At 43.3% G+C, this 27,306-nt stretch overlaps 1 protein-coding gene across 1 annotated transcript in view; it reads left to right on the top strand.

The window, feature by feature from the left end:
- The window catches only part of TLK2 (tousled like kinase 2), a 111,459-nt gene extending 93,702 nt beyond the window's left edge, over positions 1–17,757 (top strand). The window contains 11 exon segments of the mRNA XM_079134982.1: positions 178–267; positions 3,920–3,932; positions 3,934–4,017; positions 4,020–4,092; positions 5,404–5,432; positions 5,438–5,455; positions 5,457–5,542; positions 10,919–11,030; positions 12,580–12,608; positions 12,610–12,685; positions 16,661–17,757. Coding sequence (XP_078991108.1) covers positions 178–267; positions 3,920–3,932; positions 3,934–4,017; positions 4,020–4,092; positions 5,404–5,432; positions 5,438–5,455; positions 5,457–5,542; positions 10,919–11,030; positions 12,580–12,608; positions 12,610–12,685; positions 16,661–16,834 — 784 coding nt within the window. The 3' untranslated portion in view covers positions 16,835–17,757.
- Positions 17,758–27,306: the final 9,549 nt, after the last annotated feature.

The following is a 27,306-nucleotide window of genomic DNA, read 5'->3' as shown; positions in this document are numbered from 1 at the left end:
GTAGATACCAATAGAGAAAGTAGAATAAGGAAAGAGAAAAAATTAGTTGAGGGGACCAGATGAATCTAAATGGATAATATGTGGAAATGGTAGAAGTTTTGTTTAATAAAGTAGCTTTGAAGAGTTCTAAAAAGCAAACTAAAGTGTCTTCTTGTTAATATTCCATTTTGTTTACAGGCATGCATGTAGGGAATACCGGATTCACAAAGAACTGGATCATCCCAGAATAGTTAAGCTGTATGATTACTTTTCACTGGATACTGATTCGTAAGTGCTATGCCCTTTTATTTTAGCAGTTAAAATTATTTTTTCAAAGTCTTGAGTATTTAAGGAATAAAAGTTAAATCTGGACCCAGGAAATACCCTCTGACAGAAACAAATTTATTAATTAATGGGAAAACTAACATGTTTGGATCGGTTCGATATTGGTAGGCCAAAGGACATGAATATTTGTTTGCTAGTAAATATTTAATAATCAACTTAGTGGGGATAGAGACAAGGCTTATTTATAGTGTTTGCCAATTTCCATAGTGTAAATACTCCCACCACGTCCAGTTTTTAGCCACCAGCTTAAAAAACCAACAAAACAGCTTCATTGATTTATAATTCACATAGCATGTGATTCATCCATTTAAAAAAGCACACAACTCAGTGGTTTTTAGTATCTATTCAAATATGTGTAGCCATCACCAGATCTGTCTTTAGAACATTTTCACCACCCTAGAGGAAGCCTATACCTTTTACTGTCATTCCTGTATTTCAAAAACACACATATACCATCTTTCTCCCTAGCCTAAGCAACTGCCACTTTCTGTCTCTACAGATTTTCTATTCTGGACTTTCACATGAGCAGAATCAAGTTGTAGTATGTAGTGTTTCACTCATTTTTATGGCCAAATAATATTCTCTTGTATGAATTTGCCACATTTTGCTTATCCATTTGTCCTGCATATGATTTAAGAACTAGCTTACAAAATTTCAGAAAACTTAGTAGTTGGGAATTAGCACAAGTTAGCACCAGAATGCCTCTGACATGACCCAGAGAGGGTAGGCTAGTCAAAAGTCTACACCGTATCTTAGAGATTCCCACAAGCCCTGCAGGCCTTTGAAAAAGTATCAGCAAGATGATGTTTCCCAGGAACAAGATTATGGGTGTGTGGCCGCAAGTGAAGTATGGAGCCCCAGTGCTCCCAAGTTGAAATGTAGTTCATAGGGATATGGGATATTAGATTTTAAACCTATCTTCTTCTTCAACCTTCTGCATAGGTATATTTGAGAACCAGAGAAATGACTTATGTAAGGTCTTGGATAATCTTATCTGTTATTACCTGTATACATAAGTAAATTCTAGAAACCTCTGGGCTTATCCAGGAGTCAAGAAATATTCAACACTTGGAAAATGTTTTCTCTATAGGAGTCTGGCCTGAGTGAGGAGAACATACCTTAACTCTGGCCTGCAGGTGTTCCCTTAGCATCCTGGAGTGATTCTAGAAATTTTAGCCTATTCAGCCAGCAGCTGTCTTAAATAGCTACACAGATAATTGGCTGACATTTAGAAATATCCCCAAAAGGCCATATTCCCTTTGGAATCATGACTTGTCTCTCTTGCATCTGCTCAGGGTATTAGTCCCTTTTCATTGAGGAGGCCTTGTGTACCAGGCACAGCCATTTGTGTTTTGCATGGAGTAGGATGCAGAAAAATAATCTAGTTAGAGAGCAGGAGTGGGAAACCTGGGGCACGTCTTCACAGGGTAGCATCACTGTTTTGCTTTGAGTAGATTCCTTAAATGCCGGGCAGACCCCCCTCTAAAATCTGAGTAGTAAAACTATTTCAAAGAAAAATATAATGGCTTGGATTATCTGATGTTCTGAATTATATACTCACCTTTTTTTTTTTGGTACCAGGGATTGAACTCAGGGTCACTCAATTACTGAGCCACATCCCCAGACCTATTTTGTATTTTATTTAGAGATAGATCTCATTGAGTTGCTTAGTGCCTCAGCATTGCTGAGGCTGGCTTTGAACTCGGGATCCTCCTGTCTCAGCCTCCCAAGCCACTGGGATTACAGTTGTGTGCCACTGCACTCAGCATATATTCACTTTTAATGTGATATGTTGATTTCATAGTACTCTTGAGTTGTTTGTTCTTCCTATTGCTTATGATGAATTCTCACCCAAATAAGCCACACCATTTAGAATGTACTCCTGGGCTAGGGATAAGGCTTAATTGGTAGAGTGCTGCCTCACAAGCACAAGGCCCTGGGTTCAATCCCCAGCACCACCACAAAAAAAAAAAAAAACAAAAAACAACTAGAATGTCTCCTGAAAATTGTTTGGGTGTTAAAAGTGAAATTTTATTTCTACCTTGCATTTGGGCCAAAGAATTGGTCCACTGAGCATGAAAGTGAGTTTCGGATTTTAGCATCTTATACATTTCAGATATTTATTCTCAAGAGTGATAGCCTAGGGCTGGGGAGATAGCTCAGTCAGTAGAGTGCTTGCCTTGCAACCATGAGGCCCTGGGTTCCAATCCCCAGCACCGCAAAAAAAAAAAAAAGAAGAAGAAGAGTGATAGCATGCCCTGCTGGGTTTCATAAGACATATAAACTATTATTCAGGTTTTAGATTCCACAAGACTGTGTTTGCAGTCAGTTGCAGTGCTTTTTGAAAGTCCCCAGTTGCCCAGAGCTCACAGTCCTGAGCCTGTGTGCTTTCGGGTCTCTTCCTCATCCTTCCCTGCTCTGCGTCTAGTGGGGTTGCCTCTTTCTTGTAGACTGTGCTTACCAAGCTCATGTGTTAGTTGGTGTCCAGCAGATAGGGAGGCAGAGATGCAGAAGAAGTATCTCCTCCTCCTAGCCCCACTCCACAGTTCCAGTTTCCCCTGGCGACCCTGTGTTCTGGTTGAACCATCTCTTCCCTCTGACCCTTAGCGTGCTAATGACTCTCTACTGTGGATGACCTCTGGGGCTCCTCACTGGTCAGTGTGTCCTTTCAGCTCTTCCATCACCTTTATGATCAGTTTCTTTCTCCTCTGTCTTAAATACTTAAGTGTGGAGTTTATGTTTGTTTGTTTGCAGTACTGGGGATCAAACCCAGGGCCTTGCACTTGGTAGATAAGCACTCTGCCCCTGAGCTACATCCATCTTGTACTAAAAAGTGTTTTTGTTTCCCGGTAGACCCTGACTAATAAACCCAACATTGTTACAAGTTAGAATAGTTCAAAAGGTACTCATCTCTCAGGGATATTGGAATAGTTCAAAAAGCCTTACTTCAATTTATAACACCTTGGAAGATAGGCACATGACCCACAATGCCACTAATGACATGTCATCTTAAATGTGGATCTTAAATGTGTACAGCTGTGTTGACATAAATGAAGAAAAAATAGACCCAATACCATGTAATAACACATTTGTGTAGCATTATGCCATACTGCCAGGATATATAATATGTACCCAATTTTTGGGACCTGGACAAACTCTGTATTCTTCTTCACAGTCAGCACTCAGGGTTATATAAAATGTTTGCTGAGAATTGTGTACTTGATCACAGCATAGTTGTTTAGAATTGTGTGCATGATATGAGTATGTAAAGGAGACCCTCACAAGATGTCTAACTCATACCTTATAGTTCTTGTCAGTGTTTTTCGAGTCTGGGGTCCAGAAGAGCTGTTCAGTGGTGACTCTCAGCAGAGCTAAGGCCAACAGGGTGGGCGTGAAATTCTTCTTCAAGAGGAGCAAGCACTTTTCTTCTGTGAATCACTCAGGTAGAAGATACCAAGTAAAGAATAGAAGAGTATTTTAAGGAACAGAGAAAGAATTGAGAAGCTAATGACCTAAAGTTTTTCTGGGACTGGTTTAGATCATCTTAATTGGCGGTTCTTATCCCACAGTTAAATGTTGGTTTATTTGTCTTTAGGTTTTGTACAGTGTATAGAGTACTGTGAGGGAAATGATCTGGACTTCTACCTGAAACAGCACAAATTAATGTCGGAGAAAGAGGCCCGATCCATTTATCATGCAGATGTGTGAATGCTTTAAAGTACCTAAATGAAATAAAACCTCCCATCATACACTATGACCTCAAACCAGGTATGTCAAACTTTGGTGACTTTTCAGTCTTCTGATTGATCTTTAATTTGTACAGTTAGAGAATTTGACAGGAGCCAAGGAGGCCTCGTAACAATCTGACTCTAGTTTGCCCAGTAGGTGTGGGAAGCAAGGAGTCCTGCCTCTAAAGCTGGGTTAGGCAGGTGGGTGGGTCAGATTAAACACTCTGGAGAAACAAGGCCTTTGTCTGCAGAGCCCAGGGCACTCTATGATGTCAGTCGCATTGAGAAGAACGTTCTGGCAAGTTAGTTTTGCTTTTTCTCATTACTCACACTATGTAGTGGTTCCCTGCTCAAGTCTCTTTGATAAGTGCCCCCTAAATGACTTATTTGCATGTATGCCTCCCATTCCTTAAATTTAAAAAATTTTATCTTTTTGAAGGATTATCACATAACTTTGATAGTCGCCAGCAAAGAATATAGGGCACGTATATTTCTCTCTCTCTCTCTTTTTTTTTTTTTTTTTTTTTTTTTTTGGTACTGGGGATTAGTTCAGGGGTGCTTAACCACTGAGCCACATCCCAAGCCCTTTTTATTTTTTATTTTGAGACAGGATCTCACTAATAGCCGAGGCTGGCTTTAAACTCACAATCCTCCGGCCTCAGCCTCCCAAGCTGCTGGATTACAGGCGTGCGCCACTGTGCCCAGCGCTATTAGCTATTCTTTAATGTTCTAAAAGAAATCAGGTGACTGAAAAATTAATTATAATAAATGATTTTTAAAAATATGGCTACTCTGACCAGGTTTTACATCTATGAATTCAGCGCACTTGTGCCATATGACCTGTAGGTGGCGCTGTGAGCTTAGCTTCCATTCCCTTGCATTTTTTTTTTTTTTTTTGCGGTACTGGTGATCGAACTCAGGGCCTTGTGCTTGCAAGGCAAGCACTCTGCCAGCTGAGCTATCTCCCCAGCCCTCTTGCATGTTTTTTTAACCGCTCCCCACACATACCCCACACATTTCTGTCCCTAAATAGGGTAGAGATTTCACTAAAGTTCACATGAAGCTTTCCCACCATTTTGACCAACAATACAAGTGATATTTTACTTTGGCGAGTTATTTCTGTTTCCAGTGCTCATAGTGGTTTTGGCACATTAAGCAGGTAATTCTTGGAAACAGAAGTTTCCAGTAGACATCAAGGACTCTCCTGTAGCACCCAGAGTTAGTTATATTCCCAAGATTTGGATGGTTGCAAGAATTCGAGTTCAGTTTTCCCTTTTTGTCTGTTATTACAACTGAATTTTTCTCTTAATAAGTAAGTCTCTGCTTATTCACGAAGATTTTCATCTTTTAGGTAATATTCTTTTAGTAAATGGTACAGCGTGTGAGAGATAAAAATTACAGATTTTTGGTCTTTCCAAGATCATGGATGACGATAGCTACAATTCAGTGGATGGCATGGAGCTAACGTCACAAGGTGCTGGTACTTATTGGTAGGTATCCAGGAGGCCTGGCAAGTTGACTGGTAGAGATGTGGCTCTGCCTTGGTAATTGCCAATTTCCATATACTGTGTACTAAGGCAGAAATAATGTAACTGTCTTTTCAGCAGTTTGACCCTTTGTATTAATTGTCTTACTTTTTCTTTCCTCTCTTGAAAACCCTTGAGAGAGAGAAAACCTTATGTGTGGCCAGGTCTTTGAGATGTGTGTTTTCTCCATGGGACTGCCCTTACAAGTCAGTAGAGAATGAGGTTGCTCATGTGGTATATAAAGAGTGGCCCCAAATTCTTTTCAGTACAAACGGAAGTCTCTCTCTTCATGGGTTAATGGGATGAGGGATTTGTTTCTAGAGTTGCCTGAGGATGATGGACTATCAAGAATTAAGGAGTTGTGAAGATCAGGATGGAAAAAAAACCACAGCATCCCATGAAATCTATACAGGAAAAAGTGAGCATAGTTTACCAGAAGTTTATCCATGTCTGTTAGCCATGTCTACAAAGTTGTGAGACACATTTCTTCTCACCATCTGCTATCACCGTCTTCCCTGCAACCACCCTACTCCAGCTAGTTTTGCCTACCAATTCCTATAACGTCTTCTATTCCTACCTACTATTACTTTTTCCCTTTGCTATTTACTTTGGACAGTGAGAACCATAAAACATACCTGTGGCCAAACATTAACTTTGTAATTGTAAAAATTGTAATTGTAAAAAGCATGTTAACGAAGCTTTCTTTTCCCTTCCAAGGTGGTTATACAAAGCCACATATTGGTATCTGTGATTTTGAACCTGGAAAGGCTCCTTAGCACTAAGGAAGGAGTAACATGCTCTTGTACCCAGGATCCGGAGTCACTTAAATTTGGGACTGGAGGTCCTGGCCAATACTGACTAGGAATGAAAAGGAAGGAAGCAGACAGGGAAGAGGACCTTGCCATTGACTAAGCGCAGAGTGAGGCTACTAATGCACTGTGCACCACACTCTGCTTTCTGTTGCTCCTTGTGCTTGTGGAGTTGGTGCCTATAGTAAAGAGTCAGTCTCTAAATTAAAACTCGAAATTTGAGGTTAAATAGAAGCTGCACTTACAGTGTTTATTCGGTAATGATAGTTATTGTGGGGTTAGTGTCCCTGTCACTAACTGATGCAAAAAATATCTGCTGTTGGAAATTGGGGAATATACCTCAACTATATAAATTTGCTGAAATTTAGATTTTGGGTTTTGTGTTGATAGCTCTTTCTTTTAAATGGTCCTTTTATTTTCATGTTCTTATTGCTACTTAATGTCTTAAGCTTAGTTATGAAAAGGTGAGCAGTTGAAATTTAAATAAAGATCATATGAAGGCCTGGGATGTAGCTCAGTGGCAGAGTGCTTAACCTCACATGCATGAGGCCCTGGGTTCACTCCCCAGTCCACCAAACAAACAAACCAAAAAAAAGACATTTTGTCTCATATTTGTATTTTAGGTGGGGGTTTTGTGGAAAGGGGTGTATATGAACAAAGATTGCCATATGGTGATGCTTATTAAAGCTGGAGAATGATTACTAGGGGATTATTTTACTATTCTTTTTACTTTAGATTATGTTTGAAGATTTTTCATAATGCAAGTAAGAAAGGGGGCTTTCTGAAAAATTTTATAGATTTTTTTGAAGGTTTGAAGAGTCTCTGTGTTAGCAGAAACATCATAGTCACCATCCCCTATGTGATCCTCTTAAGATGACCCAGAGAGCTACAAATATACAGGGAGAATATAACATTCTGAGTGACTACTTACAGGTTTTAGTAGTTCCAGAATTCTTCTACATTGATTGCTTCTTTAAAATAAAGTGAGCCATAGACTATGCCTTGAACATCGTTTCTCTGTGAGAGGATTTTAATGTGATAGAAATAGAGCTGTGTGTGTGTTTTTAACACAGTTCAGTGGAGGCATCATCGCACTCTTCACTCTTCCCAGAGTCCTTGACAGGAAATGAGAATCTTTGTTTTCAGTGGTTATTTGGGTGAAGAAACTAGTTTATTTTCTTCATTTATAGATGGAGAAACTGAGACCTAGAAAATATTTACCAGACTCGTACTGTCAAGTACAAGTGCCATTTATATTCTGGAAGTCTTGCCAAATTATGGGCTGCCTTTGGATGAGTTCACCAACACCCCTGATCTTCCGTACCCGCCTCCACCAAAAGTTATAAACACATTAAAATGATCATTTTAGAATCAAGATTATGTTGTTATTTATCTAAGATCATATTTAAGTTTTATATATTAAAGAATCAAGTCTGTGAAAGCTTGGATCCAGGGAGATTTTTGTGGCACTTGGAAGAGATGTTTCTTTTAGAATTTTTTCCTATATTTTTTTGTTTCTTTGACTTTTTTCTTTCTTGGTAAGTTCTGGATCCATATTTAATTTTTCAATGTGGGTTTTGTTTTTTAAGAACTTTACTTTGTAGTCTGTTATTAGTGCCATAAATTGGAAACTGTTTTTGTTTTGTTGTTTGTATCTCACTATGTTGCCCAGTCTCCTCTGGAACTGCCAAACTCAAGCCATCCTCCAGCCTCAGCCTCCCCATCCCCCCAGACCTGGGACTACAGAAGCTCCTCATTGTGCCCAGCTGGTTATTTGGTTTTGTTTTTTGTGGTGCTGGGGATTAAATCCAGGGCCTCCTGCAAGCTAATAAGCACACACTGTATTACTGAGCTATACTCCCCAGCCCTCAGCACGTTTTGGCTGAAAGTTTTCATTGTGAAATAATCATCTAGTCAAAGGCCCTTATCATCCAAAAATATTTATTAAGAAAAATAAGAGACAAGTGAATAAACTTCTTTTAAAGAGGAGCGGGGAAAGCTGTGCCCAGGGCATAAATCTGTATTCCCAGCTACTCAGGAGGCTGAGGCAGGAGGATTACTTGAGACCAGTAGTTCAAGTACAGCTTAGGAACATAGCAAGACTCCTACCTCACAAAAACAAATGAATAGACAAATAAATAAAAAAGAAAAGAAAGGAAGGCCTTTCATTTGAACTAAGTTTGACAGAGATGGCAAATGGAGGAGGAACATTCTGCCTCTCACCTCTTATGGTCCCTTTAAGCTCTAAGTTTAGATTTGATACCAGGAACACAATGAGGGTCCAAAATAGAGGAGTTTTCCACAGAATGGATTTTGCCAGCACAAAAATCTATAGAATTGATCTGTTCTCTTCAGAATTCTACCTTCTAATTGTGCCAAAGTAAGACTCTAGGTCTATATGTTTGGTTTCCTGAATGCCCAGAAGCACTTAACTTTCCATACCTTACAATTTGATGTGGTCAGCTGTCCTCTGGTTTCTTTAGAGACCATTTGTGGGGAGGGAAGGAATTTAGGTGAGAAAACAAGTTGTGCTAGCAAGAAGTTTGACTTTTGCTTCACTACACTCTTTGTTAGTCTGCCAGTAAGCACCCAATCCCCCTTAAAGTAGAAAATATAAAACCTGTTGGTAATTTGGACCTCAATGTCTTTTGATTTGTTGGTTTATTTTTAATTTTTGTTATTGTTGGTATACATTTATTTATTTATATGCAGAGCTGAGAATCAAACCCAGTGCCTCACACATGCTAGGCAAGTGCTCTTCCACTGAACCACAACCCAGCCTGTTTTGTTTGTTTTGTTTTTGCTGGCAGTACAATGGATCAAACCCAGGACCTTCTACATACTATGCAAGTGCTCTAGACACTAAGGAGTCGCCCCAGTCCTTTTTATTTTCCTTTTAGGACAGGGGTCCTTACTAAGTTGCCCCAGCTGGCCTTGAAATTGTGATTCTCCTGCCTCAACCTCCCAAGGAATTGGATTACAAGTGTGTGCCACCACACCAACTCACCCTTGATTTACGGAGTTAATTCTGGGTCAAGATTTCACAAGAGGCTACCTTAACAAGGCAGAGTAGAGCACATGCTATAATCCCAAATGATTCAAAGCCGATGCAAGAATCGCAAGTTCAAAGCCAGCATCCGCAACCAAGCGAGGCCCTAAGCAACTCAGACTCTTGTAGCTAAATAAAAAATAAAAATGGACTGGGAATGCAGCTTAGTGGTTAAGCAACCCCCTGGGTTCAATTCCTGATTTAAAAAAAAAAAACAAAAAACAGGCTGGGGAGTTAGCTCAGCTGTAGAGTGCTTGCCTTGCAAGCACAAGCCCCTGAGTTTGATCCCCAGTACCATAAAAAAAAAAAAAAAAAAAAAAAATTAAATTAAAAAAAAAAAAAAACAGGACTGAGTAGCCCCCCCACCAGATTTATACTGAGTCCTGAATTAATTTGGCTTTTTAAAAACACTTATTAATTTTTCTGGGCATGGTGACAGGCACCTGTAAGTCCCAGCTACTTGAGAGATTGAGGCAGGAAGACCTCAAGTTCAAGGCCAGTCTGGACAACTTAATGAGACCCTCAGCAACTTAGTGTGATGCGATCTCAAAATTTAAAAATGAAAAGACCTGGGGCTATAGCTTAGTGGTAAAGTGTCCTTGGGTTCAGTCCCCAAGGACAAACAAACAAAAAAATAAAAAAAATCAGAAACAAAACAAAATACTTAATAATTTTTAAGGGCTGGGAGTATATAGCTCAGTGAAAAGCCTTGGTTTCAATCCCCAGCATCATAAAACAAAAACAAATCATTTAATGATATTAGAGACATCTTCAGGCAACATGAAAGGAAACCATTTCTAGTTATATTTTAATGTTTGTTGATAAAGTGATTGTAAAAAGAAAGTCTTTTCATTTGTGTCCCCACCCCATTTAAAAACCTGTTGAGGGACTGGGGTTGTGGCTCAGTGACTTGCCTGGCATGTGAGAGGTACTGGGTTCAATTCTCAGCACTGTATATAAAGAAATAAAGGTAGCGATCAACAACTTAAAAAATATTTTAAAAAAAAACCTTAACAGGTTTATATAGCCCAGTGGTGGAGTGCTTGCCTAGCATGGGCAAGGCCCTGGATTCGATCCCTAGGACCACCAAAAAAACCCATGTTGAATGACACTTGAATTAGGTACAACTCCAGGAAAGGAGACTGCAGACTAAGGAGAACATTTACCTCTCTCTGTAAAACAAGAAATGTATTTTAATGCCTATATGGCATTGCCATCTTCCTAGATCTTTTCATTGACTGTCATATTTTCTAAGTCGATTTAAAACCCAGATGTTGCTATTATCAACAATAACTTTTATTTTGCCTTTTTTTGTGTGTGTGTGTGTGTGTGTGGTGCTAGGGATTGAACTCTGGACCTTGTACTTGCAAGGCAAGCACTCTACCAACTGAGCTATCTCCCCAGCCCTATTTTGCCTTTTTGTACTTGTTTTAGATTTATATATTCACTTTCCTAAGAATTTTTATTTATCTTTTCTCCCAGGTATTTACCACCAGAGTGTTTTGTGGTTGGGAAAGAACCACCAAAAATCTCAAATAAAGTCGATGTCTGGTCAGTGGGTGTGATCTTCTACCAGTGTCTGTATGGAAGGAAGGTAAGGAAGAAGGGGTGAGGCAGCAGCTTGACTTGCTTCCTCTGTGGCGTGTATCTTGTGGATTTGTTCTTGGAGTTAATCATTGGGTAATACTAAATGGAATCCAAAAAGTAATAGTTCAGAGAAAATACAGACATACTAATAACTTTATGCATAAGCACAAATTCTCAAGTACAGGCTACCTACTGAATTCTGCTGGACCATTGAAAACATGCATTTTTGCTGTTCTCAATTAGATCCAGAACATGTTTTGATTCTCATATGTGTAGGGATTTAACATGAAGTAGTTGACAGTGAACAGTCTTTTCAAGATCATTCTCAAGGGTCCTAAGAATAAAATTTAGAAAATCCCTAGACTTTATTTCTAACTACCCATTAGTTAAAGCTGTTGTTAATGAAAGCATGCTTTACATTTTATACTGGAGAGGTCATGTCAGAAAGTATCTCTTGTCTCTTATCTCTGATTGAGTGATGTTATTTGAATAAGTAATAACCCAGGTAGTAACTACATCTAATGAATTTTCACATTTGTAAGTATAACTTATAAATTCACAGGGCTCCAGTTGTGTATATTTATTCCTATTTCAGTCTTCAGTGTTTGTGTGTCTCAGCAATCCCATTAGGCTCTGATTATAAGCTAGATGGGAGTCCTGAAGCACCTCTGAACTCCTAACATTTTGATTATACTCCCACAGACCAAGCTCTTAATCCAGATGACAGGGTCCCCTTTGACTTCTCCTTGGCTTTCTCCTACCTCTTTGAAACAGGGAGACTATTCAGGGAAACTAGTGGGGGCTTAATTATTATTTATATACTCTGATGATTTTGAATTGGCTGCTGATAGTAGTGGTAAAGGTCATCTAGAAAGAATCATTTAAGGTCTCTCAATAGAAAGATGGTAGAGATGAAAGTAAGCTTGAACTTATTTTAAAGAGTTTATCAGGGCTGGAGTTTTGGCTCAGTAGTAGAGCACTTGCCTAGCATGTGTGAGGCACTAGGTTTGATTCTCAGCACTGCATATAAATAAGTGAATAAAAATAAAGGTCTATCAACACCTAAAAAATTAAAAAAGAAAAAAGAGTTTATTAGGAAGGGCAATCTGGGGACAGATACTGGCACCAAGTGGTCCCAGCCCTTATTTTGTTCCACTCTCTCCTTAGTTCTTCTACTCTTTACTTCCTTTCTATCCTTTTTTGTCTGCATCTTCCATGAGTCAGGGGCAGGCACATGTGTGTAGTGCTTAGACCCACAGGTGTCACTCAGAGTAGAAGAGGTTGCTGGTACCTGCTCTGAATCTTCCCCCTTTTTTGTGGTGAACAAAGCTTGAGATAGGAATGCTGCTGCTGGTCCCTGCTCTGCCTTGACCTAGTCCTTAAACTGTGAGCCTTCCCCCTTACCTGTGAAATGAAGGAAATCATCTCCAGGATTCCTTCCAGCCATGGACAGGGAGATGTATTTTCCTCTCCCTTTCCCTGTGCTCTGATGTATTCTCAATCAGAGACCCACCCTTATTTGCTTGTTTGGTTTTGTTTTGTTTTTAATATGACAGCCCTTTGGCCATAACCAGTCCAGCAAGACATCTACAGGAGAATACTATTCTTAAAGCTACTGAAGTACAGTTCCCACCAAAGCCAGTAGTAACACCTGAAGCAAAGGTAAGTTTGACCCATCAGCAGCAGAACGGACTGCTTTTCTTTCTGTTGTTTCTTTGAGTAGTAGTGGATATGTAATATTTGATATGAAAATCAATTACGGTGGCACATGCCTGTAATCCCAGGGGCTCGGGAGACTAAGGCAGGAGGATCATGAGTTCAAAGCCAGCCTCAGCAAAAGTAAGACACTAAGCAACTCACTGAGACCCTGTCTCTAAATAAAGTACAAAACAGGACTGGGAATGGGAATGTGGCTCAGTGATCAGTACCCCTGAGTTCAAACCCCAGCCCCCCACCTCCCCATCCAAAAAAAAAAAAAAAATGATAGGCATGAGTTAATATTCCTAAAAATAAGAGAATATGCTTTTACTCTACCCATCTCCTCTCCAAGTTCAATAAAGTAATGTTGATAGTTGGGTTTTTAATCCATGAAGGCTCCCTAGAGTCAGGCAGAGAAAGGAGAGCAATTGAGTGGTGATGTACCAGGCGTTGTGGGCTATAGGAAGGATTCCCAGCCTCATCCCTATTCAGGAATTATCAATTTTGTGAACAACGTCCCATGTGGGAGGAATAATATGGTACTAAGGCTTGAGGTTAAACAGCAGTGAGTGGTAAACGTAAAGTCCTATAGCAGTTGGTGAAGGCATATCAAACACTCAACTGGGGCCAAGGAAACCATGGAGTGGATGGTGAAAGAAAGCTATAAATATCAGTCTTGCTGCATATGCAAACGAAGATTCCATTAGCTACTCATATACTTGATCTTATGTATTAACCAGAGCTATTTAAGATCAGTGGTGGTCAGCTCCATTGGATGGTCCTTCAGCAACTTTAAAGTCAAAGCAAGCAGTGTGAGTCTTAATTCCTTTTAGGAGTGTTCGGTCTTGCTGTTCCCTCATAGCACACCTATGTGAAGTAGATTAGAAAGGAGTCTGTTTTCCAAGTTGTCTCACTGATGTATTTACATGAAAAGAGTGAACATCTTTAGTAGTTGTTTGTAATTCCTAACTGGTAACTTCCTGCCCCCATCATAGGAGTTTAAGCACTCCATAACCAATAAATTAAATCTGCAAGGGAGAGCTCTGTGCAGTGATATCCCCCTGCAATTCCAGTGGCTCGGGAGGCTGAGGCAAGAGGATCGCAAAAAAATTTAAAACGGGAACTGTAGCTCATTGGTAAAGTGCCCCTGGGGTCAATTCGCAGGACCTCCTCCCCCCACCCCAACAAAAAAACAAAATCTGCAAGAAATGAGTTCTGTAATACATTCCTAGGCACAGGAGGGTTTTCTGATTCCTGGGAGAGGCTAGAGAGAGCCCAGTGGTGAACTGATGGACCTAATTTGATGTCAGCACTACACTCAACAACTGTGTGACTTTTGGGCCAATTTACTTAAACTTTCTGAGTTGTTTTATTTCACCCATGAAACAGAAACACTTTCAGGGTAACTGTGAGGTTCAGGAGAACTGAATAATTTGCCACTCAGTAATTTCTGCAGTTGCTCTTAGGTAGTGACCATGTCATCTGCCATCCAGGTAACACTGAAGGACAGGTTGCCTGAAAGATGTTTAATTTTCATCTGTGAGATCTCTGAAGGCTATTTCTTTATACCACTTTTGTCAAATTCTAGTATTCATTCAATAAATAGATGAATAAATGCTCTTGACATTAAATTGGATGGACCTGCTGTAAAGAATACAGAAATACTCTGAGTTTTCCTGCTACTTGCCTCCTATTTCCCTTTTTTTTTTTTTTTTTTTTTTTTTTGCCTCCTTCTAAATATGTTATTTCTCCAACCCCTACCCTCTTCTCTCCCTCTCCTTTCACAGCAAATAGTTATTGAGTGCCTGTTAGTCACTGGACAGTGTTGTAGGTAGTGGAGATGGAATTGTGCACATGTAGCAGTAAACTATACAGATGCGTTCCCTGTCTTTATGGAACTTATATTCCAGTAGGAGAGACATTAACACACAATTGGATGTATTTCAGATGGTTATAAATGTTATGAAGAAAATAAATTAGAGTAAGCTGGGGAGGGGGTCGGCTTTGGAAGGTGGGAGCTCCTTTTTTGATGGCATAGTTGGGGAAGGCCTCGATGATGAATGGATGTTTTGAGCAGTGTCTTGAACCATTGATTGTGAAGGTGAAAGCCATGCGTAGATCTGTGGGGAAAGTTCTTGATAGAAGTAGGCACAGCTCAGTGTGGGAATGAGCTCACAGGTCCAAGAGGAGAGGGGAGAGGGTAGAAGAGGCCCTGAGCCATTATGAAACGTGGTGGAAAGCAGACAAGGGGTGTAATTAGGACAACTATGTGATCCATTTGCACTTTTAAGAGCCTACACTGGCAGGTATGTAGAAAGAAAATTCAAGATAAAAGAAATTTATTTTACCAGTGTCTGACCCTACAGGACCTGTTAAACTCTTAAAAAAGGTTTTTGCATGTGTGTATATGTGGCAGGGGTGTACTGGACACTGAACCCAGTACCATTGAGCCACATGCCCAGTCCTTTTCACTTTGAGACAGGGTCTCATTAAGTTGCTGAGGCTAGCCTCGAATTTGTGATCTTTGGCCTTGCCTCAGCTTCCCAAGTAAACTGGAATTATAACTATGTGCTACCACATCCAGCAGAAAGTTCTCAGAAAGCCAAGTGTTGTTATATTCATTCCTGTGAATTGTTTTTATCTTCCAAATACTTTAATCAAGCAAGTAAGTATCTTTGATTTCTGAAAACACAGATTTGGCATTATACTTTTTTTTTTTTTTTTTTGGTATGTACTGGGGATAGAAACCAGGGTTATTTTACCATTGCACTATGTTCCCATGCTATCCCCCACCTTCCTTTTTTAAATTTTTTTATTCTGAAACAGGATCTTGCTTAGTTGCTGATGCCGGATCTAACTTTTGATCCTCATGCCTCAACCTCCTGGGTTGCTAGAATTACAGGTAGCATTATACTTTTGTTAATTAAACATGGAAAAAATAGAAAATCGTCTGTTATAGGTTTTGTTGTAAGTAAACTTGAGTTTTTTGGGCAGTGTTAGGTTCACAGCAAAATTGAGCAGAAAATACATAGTTCCCATGTACCACCTGCCCCTCTCCTGCAACCTTCCATATCAACATCTCACACCAGAGAAGTACATTTGTTATTGTTTATGAACCTACATTGGCACATCATCATCACCCTACTAGCTTTTGATGATATTGTTTTAGATTTTTCAGAATTGATTCATTTATTTAAAATAGTTGCATATAAAACTGGATAAATAGAACTGTCTAGTTGATTGATAGGAAGAAAGCAAGCAGGAAATGATAAATCTTACATAGGTCATTTATGATAAGACTTATAGAAGTAAGACTACAAACCTTTCATACCTAGTGGAAAGAAAACCTCCATGTTGGTATAAATTTGAATTCCTTGTCAAACTCCCTCACTATATGTTTTTGGTCTGTAGTACCTTTGGGGATATAATCCTATTCAGTTTTCCCAATAATGGTTTAGATAGTACCTGATCATTTGTTTAAAGACCTTTCAGGGGAAAAATGGGGTATGGAGGGAAAGCATTTCAAAGCCTGTGACACGTTGTGATGTCAATCATTGTCATTCTCCTTTTACTGCATTGGTGGTAGTATAAGCTTAGAATTTCCACTTTCTTGGAAGTTCACATGAGACCATGGTTTGTTGATGCAGGACCTTGAAGTTAGACTTTTCCCATCCAAACAAGCACTTTTTTGTTGGTCTACTGCTTTAGGGGCCGGCGTATTTAGAGGCCCTTCTGCAGGGGATGGGGAGTCTCTAGTAGCAGAGAGGTGCCCTTCCTTATCTTCCCTGGGTCTGCCCGATAGTTTTCCAGGAAAGGCCTTAAGCCCCTTCTCTGCAGGAGATATCTGCTTTGGGCCCATGGCAGTGGATCCAGAGCCTCTTCCCTCTGGGATGCTGGGATTGTCTGCTGCAACCTTCTACAAGAAACTTTCCTTTGCAGGCGTTTATCCGGCGATGCTTGGCCTACCGAAAGGAAGACCGCATCGATGTCCAGCAGCTGGCCTGTGACCCCTACTTGCTGCCTCATATCCGAAAGTCGGTCTCCACAAGTAGCCCCGCTGGAGCTGCTATTGCATCAACCTCTGGGGCATCCAATAACAGTTCTTCAAATTGAGACTGACTCCAAGGCCACAAACTGTTAACACACAGAGTGGACAAACAGCATTCAGCAGCGGGTTTGGAACTTAGCGAATCCGAATGGATCTCATGAAACCTGTACCAGGTGCTTTTATTTTCTTGCTTTTTTCCCATCCATAGAGCATGACAGCATCGATTCTCATTGAGGAGAAACCTTGGGCAGCTCTGGCCAGGCCTCATAGGAAAAGGCCCCGCCCAAGGTTCTGGCGTCAACGGCCACTGTGTGTGGCTGCTCTGAGTGAGGAAAAAATTAAAAAGAAAAACTGGTTCCATGTACTGTGAACTTGAAAATATGCAGACTCAGGGGGGTCCCTGATGCAATGCTTCAGATGAAGAATGTGGACTTGAAAATACAGACTGGGCTAGTCCAGTGTCTATATTTAAACTTGTTCTTTTCTTTTAATAAAGTTTAGGTAACATCTCCTGAAAAGCTTGTAGCACAAAGGCTCAGCTGGGGATGGTGTTTGACTTCGGAGGAAAAAAGTTGCTATTGCCCGTTAAAGGCACTAGAGTTAGTGTTTTATCCCTAAATAATTTCAATTTTTAAAAAACATGCAGCTTCCCTCCCCCCTTTTTTATTTTTAAAAGAATACATTTGGTCATAAAGTGAAACCCGTATTAGCAAGTACGTGGCAATGTTCATTCCAGTCAGATGCAGCTTTCTCCTCCGTCTGGTCTCCTGCTTGCAATTGCTTCCTTCATCTCAGTTGGGAAAGAAGGGAGTGGGCGTACTGCAATGTGCGGGTTTTTGCCATTGGACAAAGAATGAGGTTAGAAGACTGCAGCTTGGAGTCTCTCTAGGTTTTCAACTATTTCTTCACAATTTGAACACTTGACGGTTGTCCCTTTTAATTTATTTGAAGTGCTATTTTTTTAAATAAAGGTTCATCTGTCCATGCAGTCCTCCTGGATTCTCTGAATGTAGTAACTATCGAAATGACTCCAAAGGTAGGCAGAAAACAGGCTGGGAAGCTGAAAGCTCCAGGGATCGGTAGTTCTACCCACAGTCTTTGTGTGCTTGCTAAATGGTGTACATTTCTTGTTAACCACATTATTAAAACTTGATCAGCACATAAGCTTTCCTCTGTTAGATCTTTTGGCAGGAAACAGTCTTCTCCTAGTACTCTAAATTTGGTGGGTGTGTGCTGGTGTGTGTGTTTGTGTGTGCATGTACACACACACTTTAACTCACTTTAATAGATTAATCAAGTGGAATTTTTAAAAAAATCATCTCAAGGAAAATAGGTATTTCAGCTATGAACATTCTTTTGGAACTAATTTTTGAAAACATTCGGTCGTTTCTGAGACATGTGATTAACTGAAGATGAAGCTGAAATGGGAGACATGTGGCCCCACAGTGCCCTTGAAACAGCAGAGCCCTCGGCAGGAGAGGGAAGGAGGCCAGAGCCTGAACATGTGGTAGCCAGCTTGGAATGTTACTGACAGATGTGGCAAGAGGGCTCAGCCAGAAATATTTAAAGATGTAGCGTGCAGGCCTGCTTGTTCTCTGGGCAGGACGGGAGTCAGGAAGGGCAAAGCTCTTGAACGGCTCATGATTGTAGTATTTCTTTTACACGTGAAAAATGTCACTGATGACACTTTCTGTTTTGTGGGCCTGCCCCACTCTCCTCAATATCAAGCCATCTTGAGAGAAGGTGGAACATTCCAAACTAAGAGAAGTCCATGGGTAGGCGTCCTATGGAACACGGAAGGAAAGAAGTCAGTCCCAGAGGCCTTGGTGCCCTCAGCTTTTAAAAAACTATTTTATTGAAATAAAATGTTGATATTTATACACACATGCATGTGTGCGTGCACATGCATGTGTTTTTCCTCTTTGATTTTTCTTTTATGCCACTGGGGATGGAACCCAGTGCTTCATGGTGTTTAGGCAAGCACTCTGCCACTGAGCCACATCTCCAGCCCTGCTTTTTTTTTTTTTTTTTTAAACCACTGCCTTCAAGCTGCTAAGCAGAGAGCAGCAGGTTGAATAGTAGTTTGAATGTACATGAAGACATGAAGAGACAGATGAAGTTGAGACCATGTTAAATCAACTAAAAATAATAGTTCTGTGCATTTTCCCCTTTTCTCTCTATAGTGACCTTGCAGTTCAGTTTTTTGTTTATTTGTTTGTTTGGTACCATGGATTGAACCCAGAGGCACTTCCACTGAGCCACATCCCCAGCCCTTCTTTATATTTTATTTAGAGACAGGTTCTCGCTGAGTTGCTTAGGGCCTTGCTAAATTGCTGAGACTGACCTTGAATTTATGATCCTTCTGCCTCAGCCTCCAAGCTGCTGGGATTACAGGCATGCACCACTGTGCCTGTCTACAATTTAGTTTTTTAATTGACTTTTTAAGGTTGAAATAAAAAGTTCATCTTTATGCCTTTTCTCTAATTTCCTGTCTCCTTTTTTCCCATGGGCTGATCAGTGAAGCTCAGGACTTGACTTGTCCATCTGCTTTTTCTCCCCTCACCCTGAAGAAGTCTCCCCTTGCTTTGATTGAGTTTAAGGCCTGGTTGGGCTTGACCAAGTCAGAGCAAGACATCTTTCCACTGTGTGGGCCAGCCCCAGAGAGCACACAGAGCACTGACCTTTCCTGGTCTTGGAAGGAGCCAGTAAATCACTAGGTGGAGTTCTCCATGACAGACTTTGTTGCAGTGGGGTTCACCTTCTGCAAGGATAGCCCCTATTGCCAGTGTTGATTTATTTTACACAATGATACAAGTGTTTATTAATTTGTAATTAAACCCAGCCAGACTATTCTGGCCTTTCCCAGTTTGGGGCAGGAGGAGGAAGGATATTAAAGTTTTAAGAGGAAAATTCCCCACCTTCTTGATTTTACTCTATTTCTCCAATTTCCAAACATAGCCCTTAAGATCAAGGGTGTTAGATGCCGGGGTCCTGGCAGACAGCAGAGCCCCCTGGACAGTTCAGGCACAGTGGGAATGTATTGGTTGATGCAATGCACTTTGTTCCTCTGATGTGCTAAGAACTAGGCTTGTTGGTGGGAAACAGCAACGAACAAGACAGGGAAGGGCCAGCTGGTGGCTCATATCCAGGAGTGGGGGCCCAGGCCCAGGAAGTGATGAAATGCCCAGTAAGAGTTGAAATGTGGAAGATGGAGGGGAGGGATTTGAGCCCTTCCGTTGCGGGATGGGCAGCATTGAGAAGAGAATCACCAGAAGAACTGCATGCACCCCACTTCTGTGGATGACCTGGCACACCAGCTGTCTTTTGGAAGTGTGTCCCTCTCCTGCTGTCTAGTCTTGGAAGGACAGGTTTTCTTCCAGCTAAGATTAGCAGTCAGGGTACTCTTATGTTTCTTAATTTAGACAGTAGGGCTCTTTAAACATAGTTATCTCTTAGAATCCTCAAGCTAGAAGCAAGCATTGGCTTCTTCTAAGAAGACACAGTTTACAAGTAGCTGGACCCACTTTAGTGATTTTCTTTTTTCTTTCTGAACCTCTTTTCTTCCCTCCCTTACTTCATCACTCAAATTGCCCAAGCCATCTGTTTTCCTTTCTTGAGTTAGAATCACTCAGAGGTTGAGTCTGAGTCTGAACTTTTAAAATTATGTCTGAGTTCAAATCTCACCTCCGCAAACTTGAGGGATATCTCCTCACTCCTACAGAGTAGGATAGGAGTAGCAATAAGATAGGTAAAGGGCTTGGCATATAAGAGGGGAATCAAAAATGTGATCTAAGGATCGCAAGTTCAAGGCCAACCTCAATGACTTAAAGACCCTGTCTCTTGGGCTGGGGATGTAGCTCAGTTGATAAAAGTGATAAAAGTGCTTGCCTCCCATGCACAAGGCCCTGGGTTCTAATCCCCAGTACCACCAAAAAAAAAAAAAAAAAAAAAAAAAAAAAAAATCACAAGACCAAGTGCAAGAGTTAGCTGGTCCTGGAGTCCCCAAGTTCATGGGTTTGAAGTTCAGAACCTCCTCCTCACCGATGTGTCAGGTGATACTTTGACCTTGGGTAGGTGATGTAGACTTCCAGAAATGGCCCCTCCAACTTGAGGTTCAACACCAGTCTCTTCCTAGGTTAGTGGGTGTCTTAGTCTGACTCCACGATTGCTTCTCAGTGAGTCTGGGAGAAGAATCCTATAGGCTAGTGGTTCTCAAAATGACCAGCAGCATCAGCTTAACCAGGAAGCTTCTTAAAAGTGCAGTCTCAGGCCCCCACCCCACCCACTGATCAGAAACTAGAGGCAGGGCTTAGCTTTCTGGTGTCACCTTCAGGTGATGCTAATGCAGGCTAACTTTTGAGAACACAGCCAGGGACTGTCTAGCCGGGATCACCAGAGAGGGTAGCAGTCAGGCTTCTTTTTTAACCAAACCCACGCCCTCCAGCAAGCTAGGCAAGTGCTCTACTACTGAACTACACCCCCAGCCCTCAGGCCTCTTCTAAACTCACCCAACTGGAAGTCAGGGGTGAGACCTGTTTTATTTTCTACATTGGGAATAAAATTTATTTTAAGCTCTGGACTCTTCTAGGACTACTGTCAGATATTGGTTGTTGTGATGGACCAACAACAAGGGCCCCTTATATAGGATCCTGAAGGTACACTCAAGAACCGTTCCCTGGGCCTTCTTTTAAAATATACAATAACTCAATATCAGTATCTAACTGAGACTGCTTCTGAGTCTAAGGGACAGCCTGGATGGGAGTGTGTTGTGTGTGAGAAGAACCTGGGGCTGGCCTGCCCCAGCTCTTAGGAGAAGTGGGGAGGAGAGTTCAAGAGGGAGTGACTGCTGGTGATCTTTGCGGGTGGGTTGGGGGAACGTGCCAGAGGCTGGGAAAACAGGCAGACCTGGGAGTAGGTCTGAGACCTCTTGGGGGCAGAGAATACAAGAGTGCTATTGTGCTGGAGGAGCCCAGCAGGGGCTGGAGTCAGTAAAGGGATGTGTGTATGTGTGAGGCTCTGAGCAGGAGACCCCATGGTGCGAGGGGGTCAGAGAGCAGCTGGCTGGCCAGCTGGGCCCCACCCCACTGGCCCTGGGTCAGGCCTCCTGGGTGTGGTGGGAAGTGTCCAGCCAGAGGACTCTGCTAATCTCAGCCCTGCTAGCAGCCATTGCTGGTGGCCTCCTGTGCAACTCAAGCAACTAAAGCTTGAGGAGGGGCAAAGGGAAGGGACTCAGCACTTGTGCTTTGCAAAGAAGTTTCTCAGCTGTGTTTCTTCTTAACCTACATATAAGCAAGATGGAAGTATCTCATTGATTTTACAACCAGGAAACAGGCCCATGGGGATTGGTGACTGTCAGTGGGTAGAGCTGGAGTGACTGGGAAGGGGACTGCAGGTTGAAAATTTTGTGAGGTGGATTCTCTGAGTGCCATCTTTGGGGAGAGTTGGCTGAGTGAAGGTTGCACTTGGATCCCCAGCAAAAGTTATAGTTTGCCCTAATTAGGCCAATCCTGATCCAGGCATATTTTGCCTGATCCTGTCACTGTGTCCCTCCTCTCCCTCCTGGCTAGTAGTACTTTGAGGTCAGCCAGTGTGGGCAGCATCCCTGTCCCTGCAGTCCAGGCCAGAAGTGAATTTAGGTGGGAAAATGGGGGTGTGACTTCACAGAAAAGTAGTGCTGACCGTTCTCTAAGATCTGGTTCTGTAGTCTATAGATAGGAAGGCACAGTCCTGCCCTACCGCTGGAAAATGTGTCTTGCTCCTAAGTATCCTGATTGGATACACAGGAATGGGTCAAGGTTGCACAAACCTCACCTGCCATCTTGTGGTTACGGTGAGCCCAGGGCCTGGCTGAGGGACTCCAGGCAGTCTGACCTGCTGAAGTGTCTGTGAAGGGCAAATAGAGCCCTCTGCAGGTGGATGAGGGACCCTAGAGGTGAGACAAAAAGGTGGGGCGATATGTTAGAGGCAGTGCTTTTTGGTCAGGGACTGAGCAGGAATAGCTGGGGACCAGGTGGCTGGTCCTCAACAGCAGTGTTTTTCAGATTTGTTTAATGGCAGTACACTCCGTGATATACCTCATATCTCCACCCAGTACATATTCCACAGAATAGAACTTCACTCACATGCAATGCATTGTGACATTTCATTTTTTAAAATGCTGGCCACCACCCTCCAGACAGCTGGAAAACATTGCAGAGCCTCCCAGGTGCCCCACTAGCTGCTCCACTGGGGGCTGGGAAAGATTTGGCCAGCCTCTTGGGACTGGGTTGGGGCTGGTGGGCTAGCTGGATGCAGCCACCTGGCTTCTTTTTTGGTCCAGGGCTCTACTCTGCCAGAGGCTGAATCAGGGGAGGTTCTGCATCTGCAAAGCCACCCTTTGCCTTTACACCCTCTGGGCCACTGTTGATGGCCTCAGCCTTGCTTCAGAGGTTCAAGTACTGAGACTAGAGAAAATCTCACCCCACCTGTTCTTCCTGAGTTGGGGAAATGGAGGCAGGGGTGAGGGAGCAGCAGGGACAGCGTGTTGAAGAAGGAAGGAGGTGCAGAAGCTGCTGGCCAGCCAGAGCTGTGGCCAGAGGAAGCCTGGACTTCTGGCTCAGCCCCATCCCCAGTGTAGGAACAGGCTCAGAGGCACTGTAGCTCCAGATTGGAGAGGCCTTTATAGAGCAGAGTGACATAATGTCCTTCATTGCCACTCGCACTCACTGGGTGGGGAAGTAGAAAATTCTGGGACTACATCCTGCTCTACTGTACCTCTTTCTTCAGCTCAACTCTGTGGACCCTCCTTTCCTTGCTGTAGTGCCTCAGGTCAACTTCTGCCCCTCTCTGAATTCCAGTAGCCAGCTTGCTCCTGACCTTTTCCAGCTCCCAAGTGGAGACCAGAGCCAGTGACGATCTGGGAGACACTAGCAGTGACCCTTGCTGAAGCCTGGGCTCTCAGTTCTTGAACCCTCTTGCTCTGAGCTTACTCCAGGGCCCTGATGACAGCTGACCACATTCCTGTGGCTCCTCTAAGTGGGAGTTTGTGTCCCAAGTTCTTGGGAGTCAGAGTCTGGACTCCTAGACCCAGTGAGGAAGTCTACACCCGCTTCTTCCTGGAAGGCGCTGTGAGGTGACCACCTGTAGCCCCTGAGAGAGAAAAGCCAGAGTTGGGAGTCACTGTAAAAATGTGGTCTTCTAATACAGGCTTGTGTTGAAAGTAAGTGGACCACATTCAGAGACCCTCCTGAGATGGGGAAGCCCTTCTAGGTGTTACCCGTATGAGGAAAAAGGGAAGGATCTGGAGAAAGTGGGCAAAATTTTCTTCTCAAATTCAGTTTGTGACCATGATGGGATAGTCCCGTCAAGAGAAGACAGACCAACCACAGAACTCCACAGTGACGTGGATGTCGGGGAATCGGACTTACCCAAGACTGCACAGCCTGGGGCAGGCAGAGCCAAACTTTGATATTTGGGGCTGTGTGAATCCTGAGTCTGCTGCCTTCTGGAGCTGTGGATAGGTGGCTTGCTGAGTGGAGCCCTGTGGGCTCCTGTCTGTGATGCCATAGCCAGGGAGCTGGGATAAAGGGTGGACTGCACCCAGGCTAGCCCATGCTTGGCCCTGGCCTGGAGAGGTGCAGGGTGGGGCAGTCCTGCCAGCTGAGAGGTCTCGAGTTGCTTCAGGAGAGCTGGCCAAGTCTTTCCTTTCTTACAGCCTCCCACCCTGCCTGACCACCCAGCTGCCTCCTTCCTCCCTGCCTGTGCTCCTTTTTCTTCAGCTTGTGTTGTAGGCCTGGCCTGCGAGGGGTGCTCTGCTCCCCTGGGTGCCCTCCAGTGGCAGAAGCTAAGCCCTGGAACCGGGGAAGAGGAAACTCATGCCAAGGAACCTAAGCACAGTGAGTAACCATACAAAAATGTGTTCCTCAGAGATGCCCGAGGCTCAGAAGGGAAATGACTTGCTTAAGAACATGTGGCTAAGTGAACGGCAGAACAGGAACTAGCTCAGCTCTCATACCCTGGCTGGACTTCACTGCCCCAAGTTGGGCTGTTTGCGAATGTGGGGTTTTTAAGCCAGCCACGGTGAGCATGGAAATGCTTCTGCCTGGATTCGTTTACACTTCAGGATACCATTTTTGCCTACAGTTAAACACGAAATGCTGAGACAGTGAGGGAGGTTGTATTGGTCTCTTGTGACATCCAGTGTTCCAATCCTGATATATCTGACGTGTGCAGATCTCAAAGGCAGTAGTAGGGAGGAGGCAGGGAGAGGCAGACTAGATGAAAGGACAGTATTTGTAGGGAGATGCCCTGATGTTCAAATCACAAAGGAAGATAGAAAACAAGTTCCCCTTTTACATAAAAGAAGTATGAGCTAACTTGCTAACGGTCACAAACCTGGTAAATGGAGCTGGGATTCTTACTTGGGTCTGACTCCTTAAGTCTGTGCTCCTTTTACTAAACTGGTTTACTGAAATCACAGCACCCCCCTCCTCCTGCCCCAGGGCCTGTGGAAAGCCATTTCTCAGTATTGATTCCACTATAGCAAGTATTATCTTGGCAAAAATCCCCTGGAACCAGTCAGAAACCTCACTAAGTCCCAAGCATCTGGCCTGATGCCTGGCTCCTCATAGGCCCTCCAGTAAAGAGCATTCAGCGAGCTTTCATGGGAGTGGGGAGGAGGCATGGGCACAGAGGACTCCGGCCTTTCTTGAAAACAGATGAGGAGCTGGGTGCTGGGTTCCTCGAAAGCCCTGGCCCTCACAACGCCCAAGGCTCCTGCAAACTGTGGCCATGTTCTGTTGACAATCAAGCCTGCATAGGATCTTTAAGAAGTAGGAAACTGGGCTGGATTCTCCAGAGAATTGCCCAGATGTGGCCCTGCTCTCTGCCCTTAAAGCTCAAGATAAAAGGCAGATGGTAGCAGGAGTCTTGTGCCCAGACAGATGATCCACAGTAAGTAGCCCTGGTGTGCCGCAGCAGGAAGTCTCTCTTTCTACAGAGACTGGAGCAGGGCCTCGATGGCTTGAACCAACCTGTCCTGGCCAGTGCAGTACACCTTCATGCTCCTCAGCCATTGAGCATTTTGCCTGGAATATGCCAAAAATTTCACCTATTTTTCCTTACTAAATGAAGCTGATGGGGCTGCTGCTGTGCCTGCTCATCTGTCTCCCCCTGCGGCTGGCACAGGGGAGCAGCACATGCTCTGTGAGTGTGCACCTCTTGTGCTGGACACACAGCAGACCCTGTGCTGGCAAGTGGTGGCCTCTCTGGAGCCACATCACACTCTGGTGATGTCAGGAAGTTGGCTTCTACCCTCTCAGTGGGGGAATGCCAAAACCTATTCAGGCTGGTTGAGAAGGGGGATTCCATCCCCATTCCAGAAGTATCCTGAGTTTGAGCTGTTCAGACAGGAAGAGGGTGGCTCAGCTGAAGGTGGCAAATCCTCAAATCCCTTGCAGATAACAGGGCTGGGAGAGAGAAGGCCAAGAGGAGGATCTTGGAGGCGGCCCCTGCATAGCCAATGGTGTGCAGGGTTCTGGGGGTGGGGGAGTCACAGGACATGCCACACCAAGAAGACACACCCCAGGGGGTACTGAAGAAGAGGTTTCCAGAAAGCCACCTGGCCTTCTCAGGGCTGCCCAAGCTAGCCATGTAGCCATGGAATGATGGGGCTTTTGGTGTGGCTGCCAATCATCTTTCAGGGCCACAGTGTTCCTAGTGGAGCCTTCCCAAGCACTGTAAGGGGCTTCAGTGGGTGCTGCCTTTGGGACATGCAATCACTGGATTGATAATTTGCCAAGAATCTCAGCTGGCTCAGATGGGAGGAGTTTAAGTGATGGGTAAGATTACCCAAGGTTGGAGTCATAAAAAGAGAAAAGCCCGACTTGTTTTTTCCAAAAAAGTACCGCAGTGGACAGCCCAGGAAAACAATAAAATTTATATTACAGTTTCCTAGTGTATTTATTTGATTACTTGGGATGGGAGAATATAAGTGTCCTTTGCATTTAGGATCTCCAAATGTCTCAGTCCTGCTCTTAGCCCAGAAATCGCAGGCGACTTTTCTGGGGTTGCTCAGGAAATATGAGGTAGACCTGGGGCTGGGCTCCAGCATCCCTAACTTCCTCCGTGTTCTGCGCTGCTGTGACCTGTTGCATAATGCTGAATAACTGAATTGTCTTCCCCTTTTATGAAATTTCCATTTGGTCCTTTGCTACCGGCCAGTTGGTGGGAATGATGCTGTCTTCTGGGACATCAAGTGGACAGATTTCTCCAGGTTTCTGGATGCGGCCCCAACCAGCAAAGATGCTACATTCCTTTTGAGCCAATAACAATGACACAAGGGTCACATAAATGCTAAAACAGGACGGACAAGAACAGTTAGCGTTAGGCACATTCAACTGGGGCCCTGCCTTACCCTCCCCCATTCTTCGCCCTGTGGCCGGAACAGGCTCCGCCCCCTCTCCCCCAGACCGGGGGAGGGGTCCTCCTAGGCAAAGATGCAGCGGATGCTTGGCGGCTAGAAATTTTGGCAGAGAGGCGGGATGAAGCGGGTGCTGGC

The sequence above is a fragment of the Sciurus vulgaris genome (assembly GCF_902686455.1).
Source record: "Sciurus vulgaris genome assembly, chromosome: 3".
Classification (NCBI taxonomy): Eukaryota; Metazoa; Chordata; class Mammalia; order Rodentia; family Sciuridae; genus Sciurus; species Sciurus vulgaris.
Note: the sequence above shows the minus strand (reverse complement) of the source record. Positions and strands in the feature narration are given on the sequence as shown.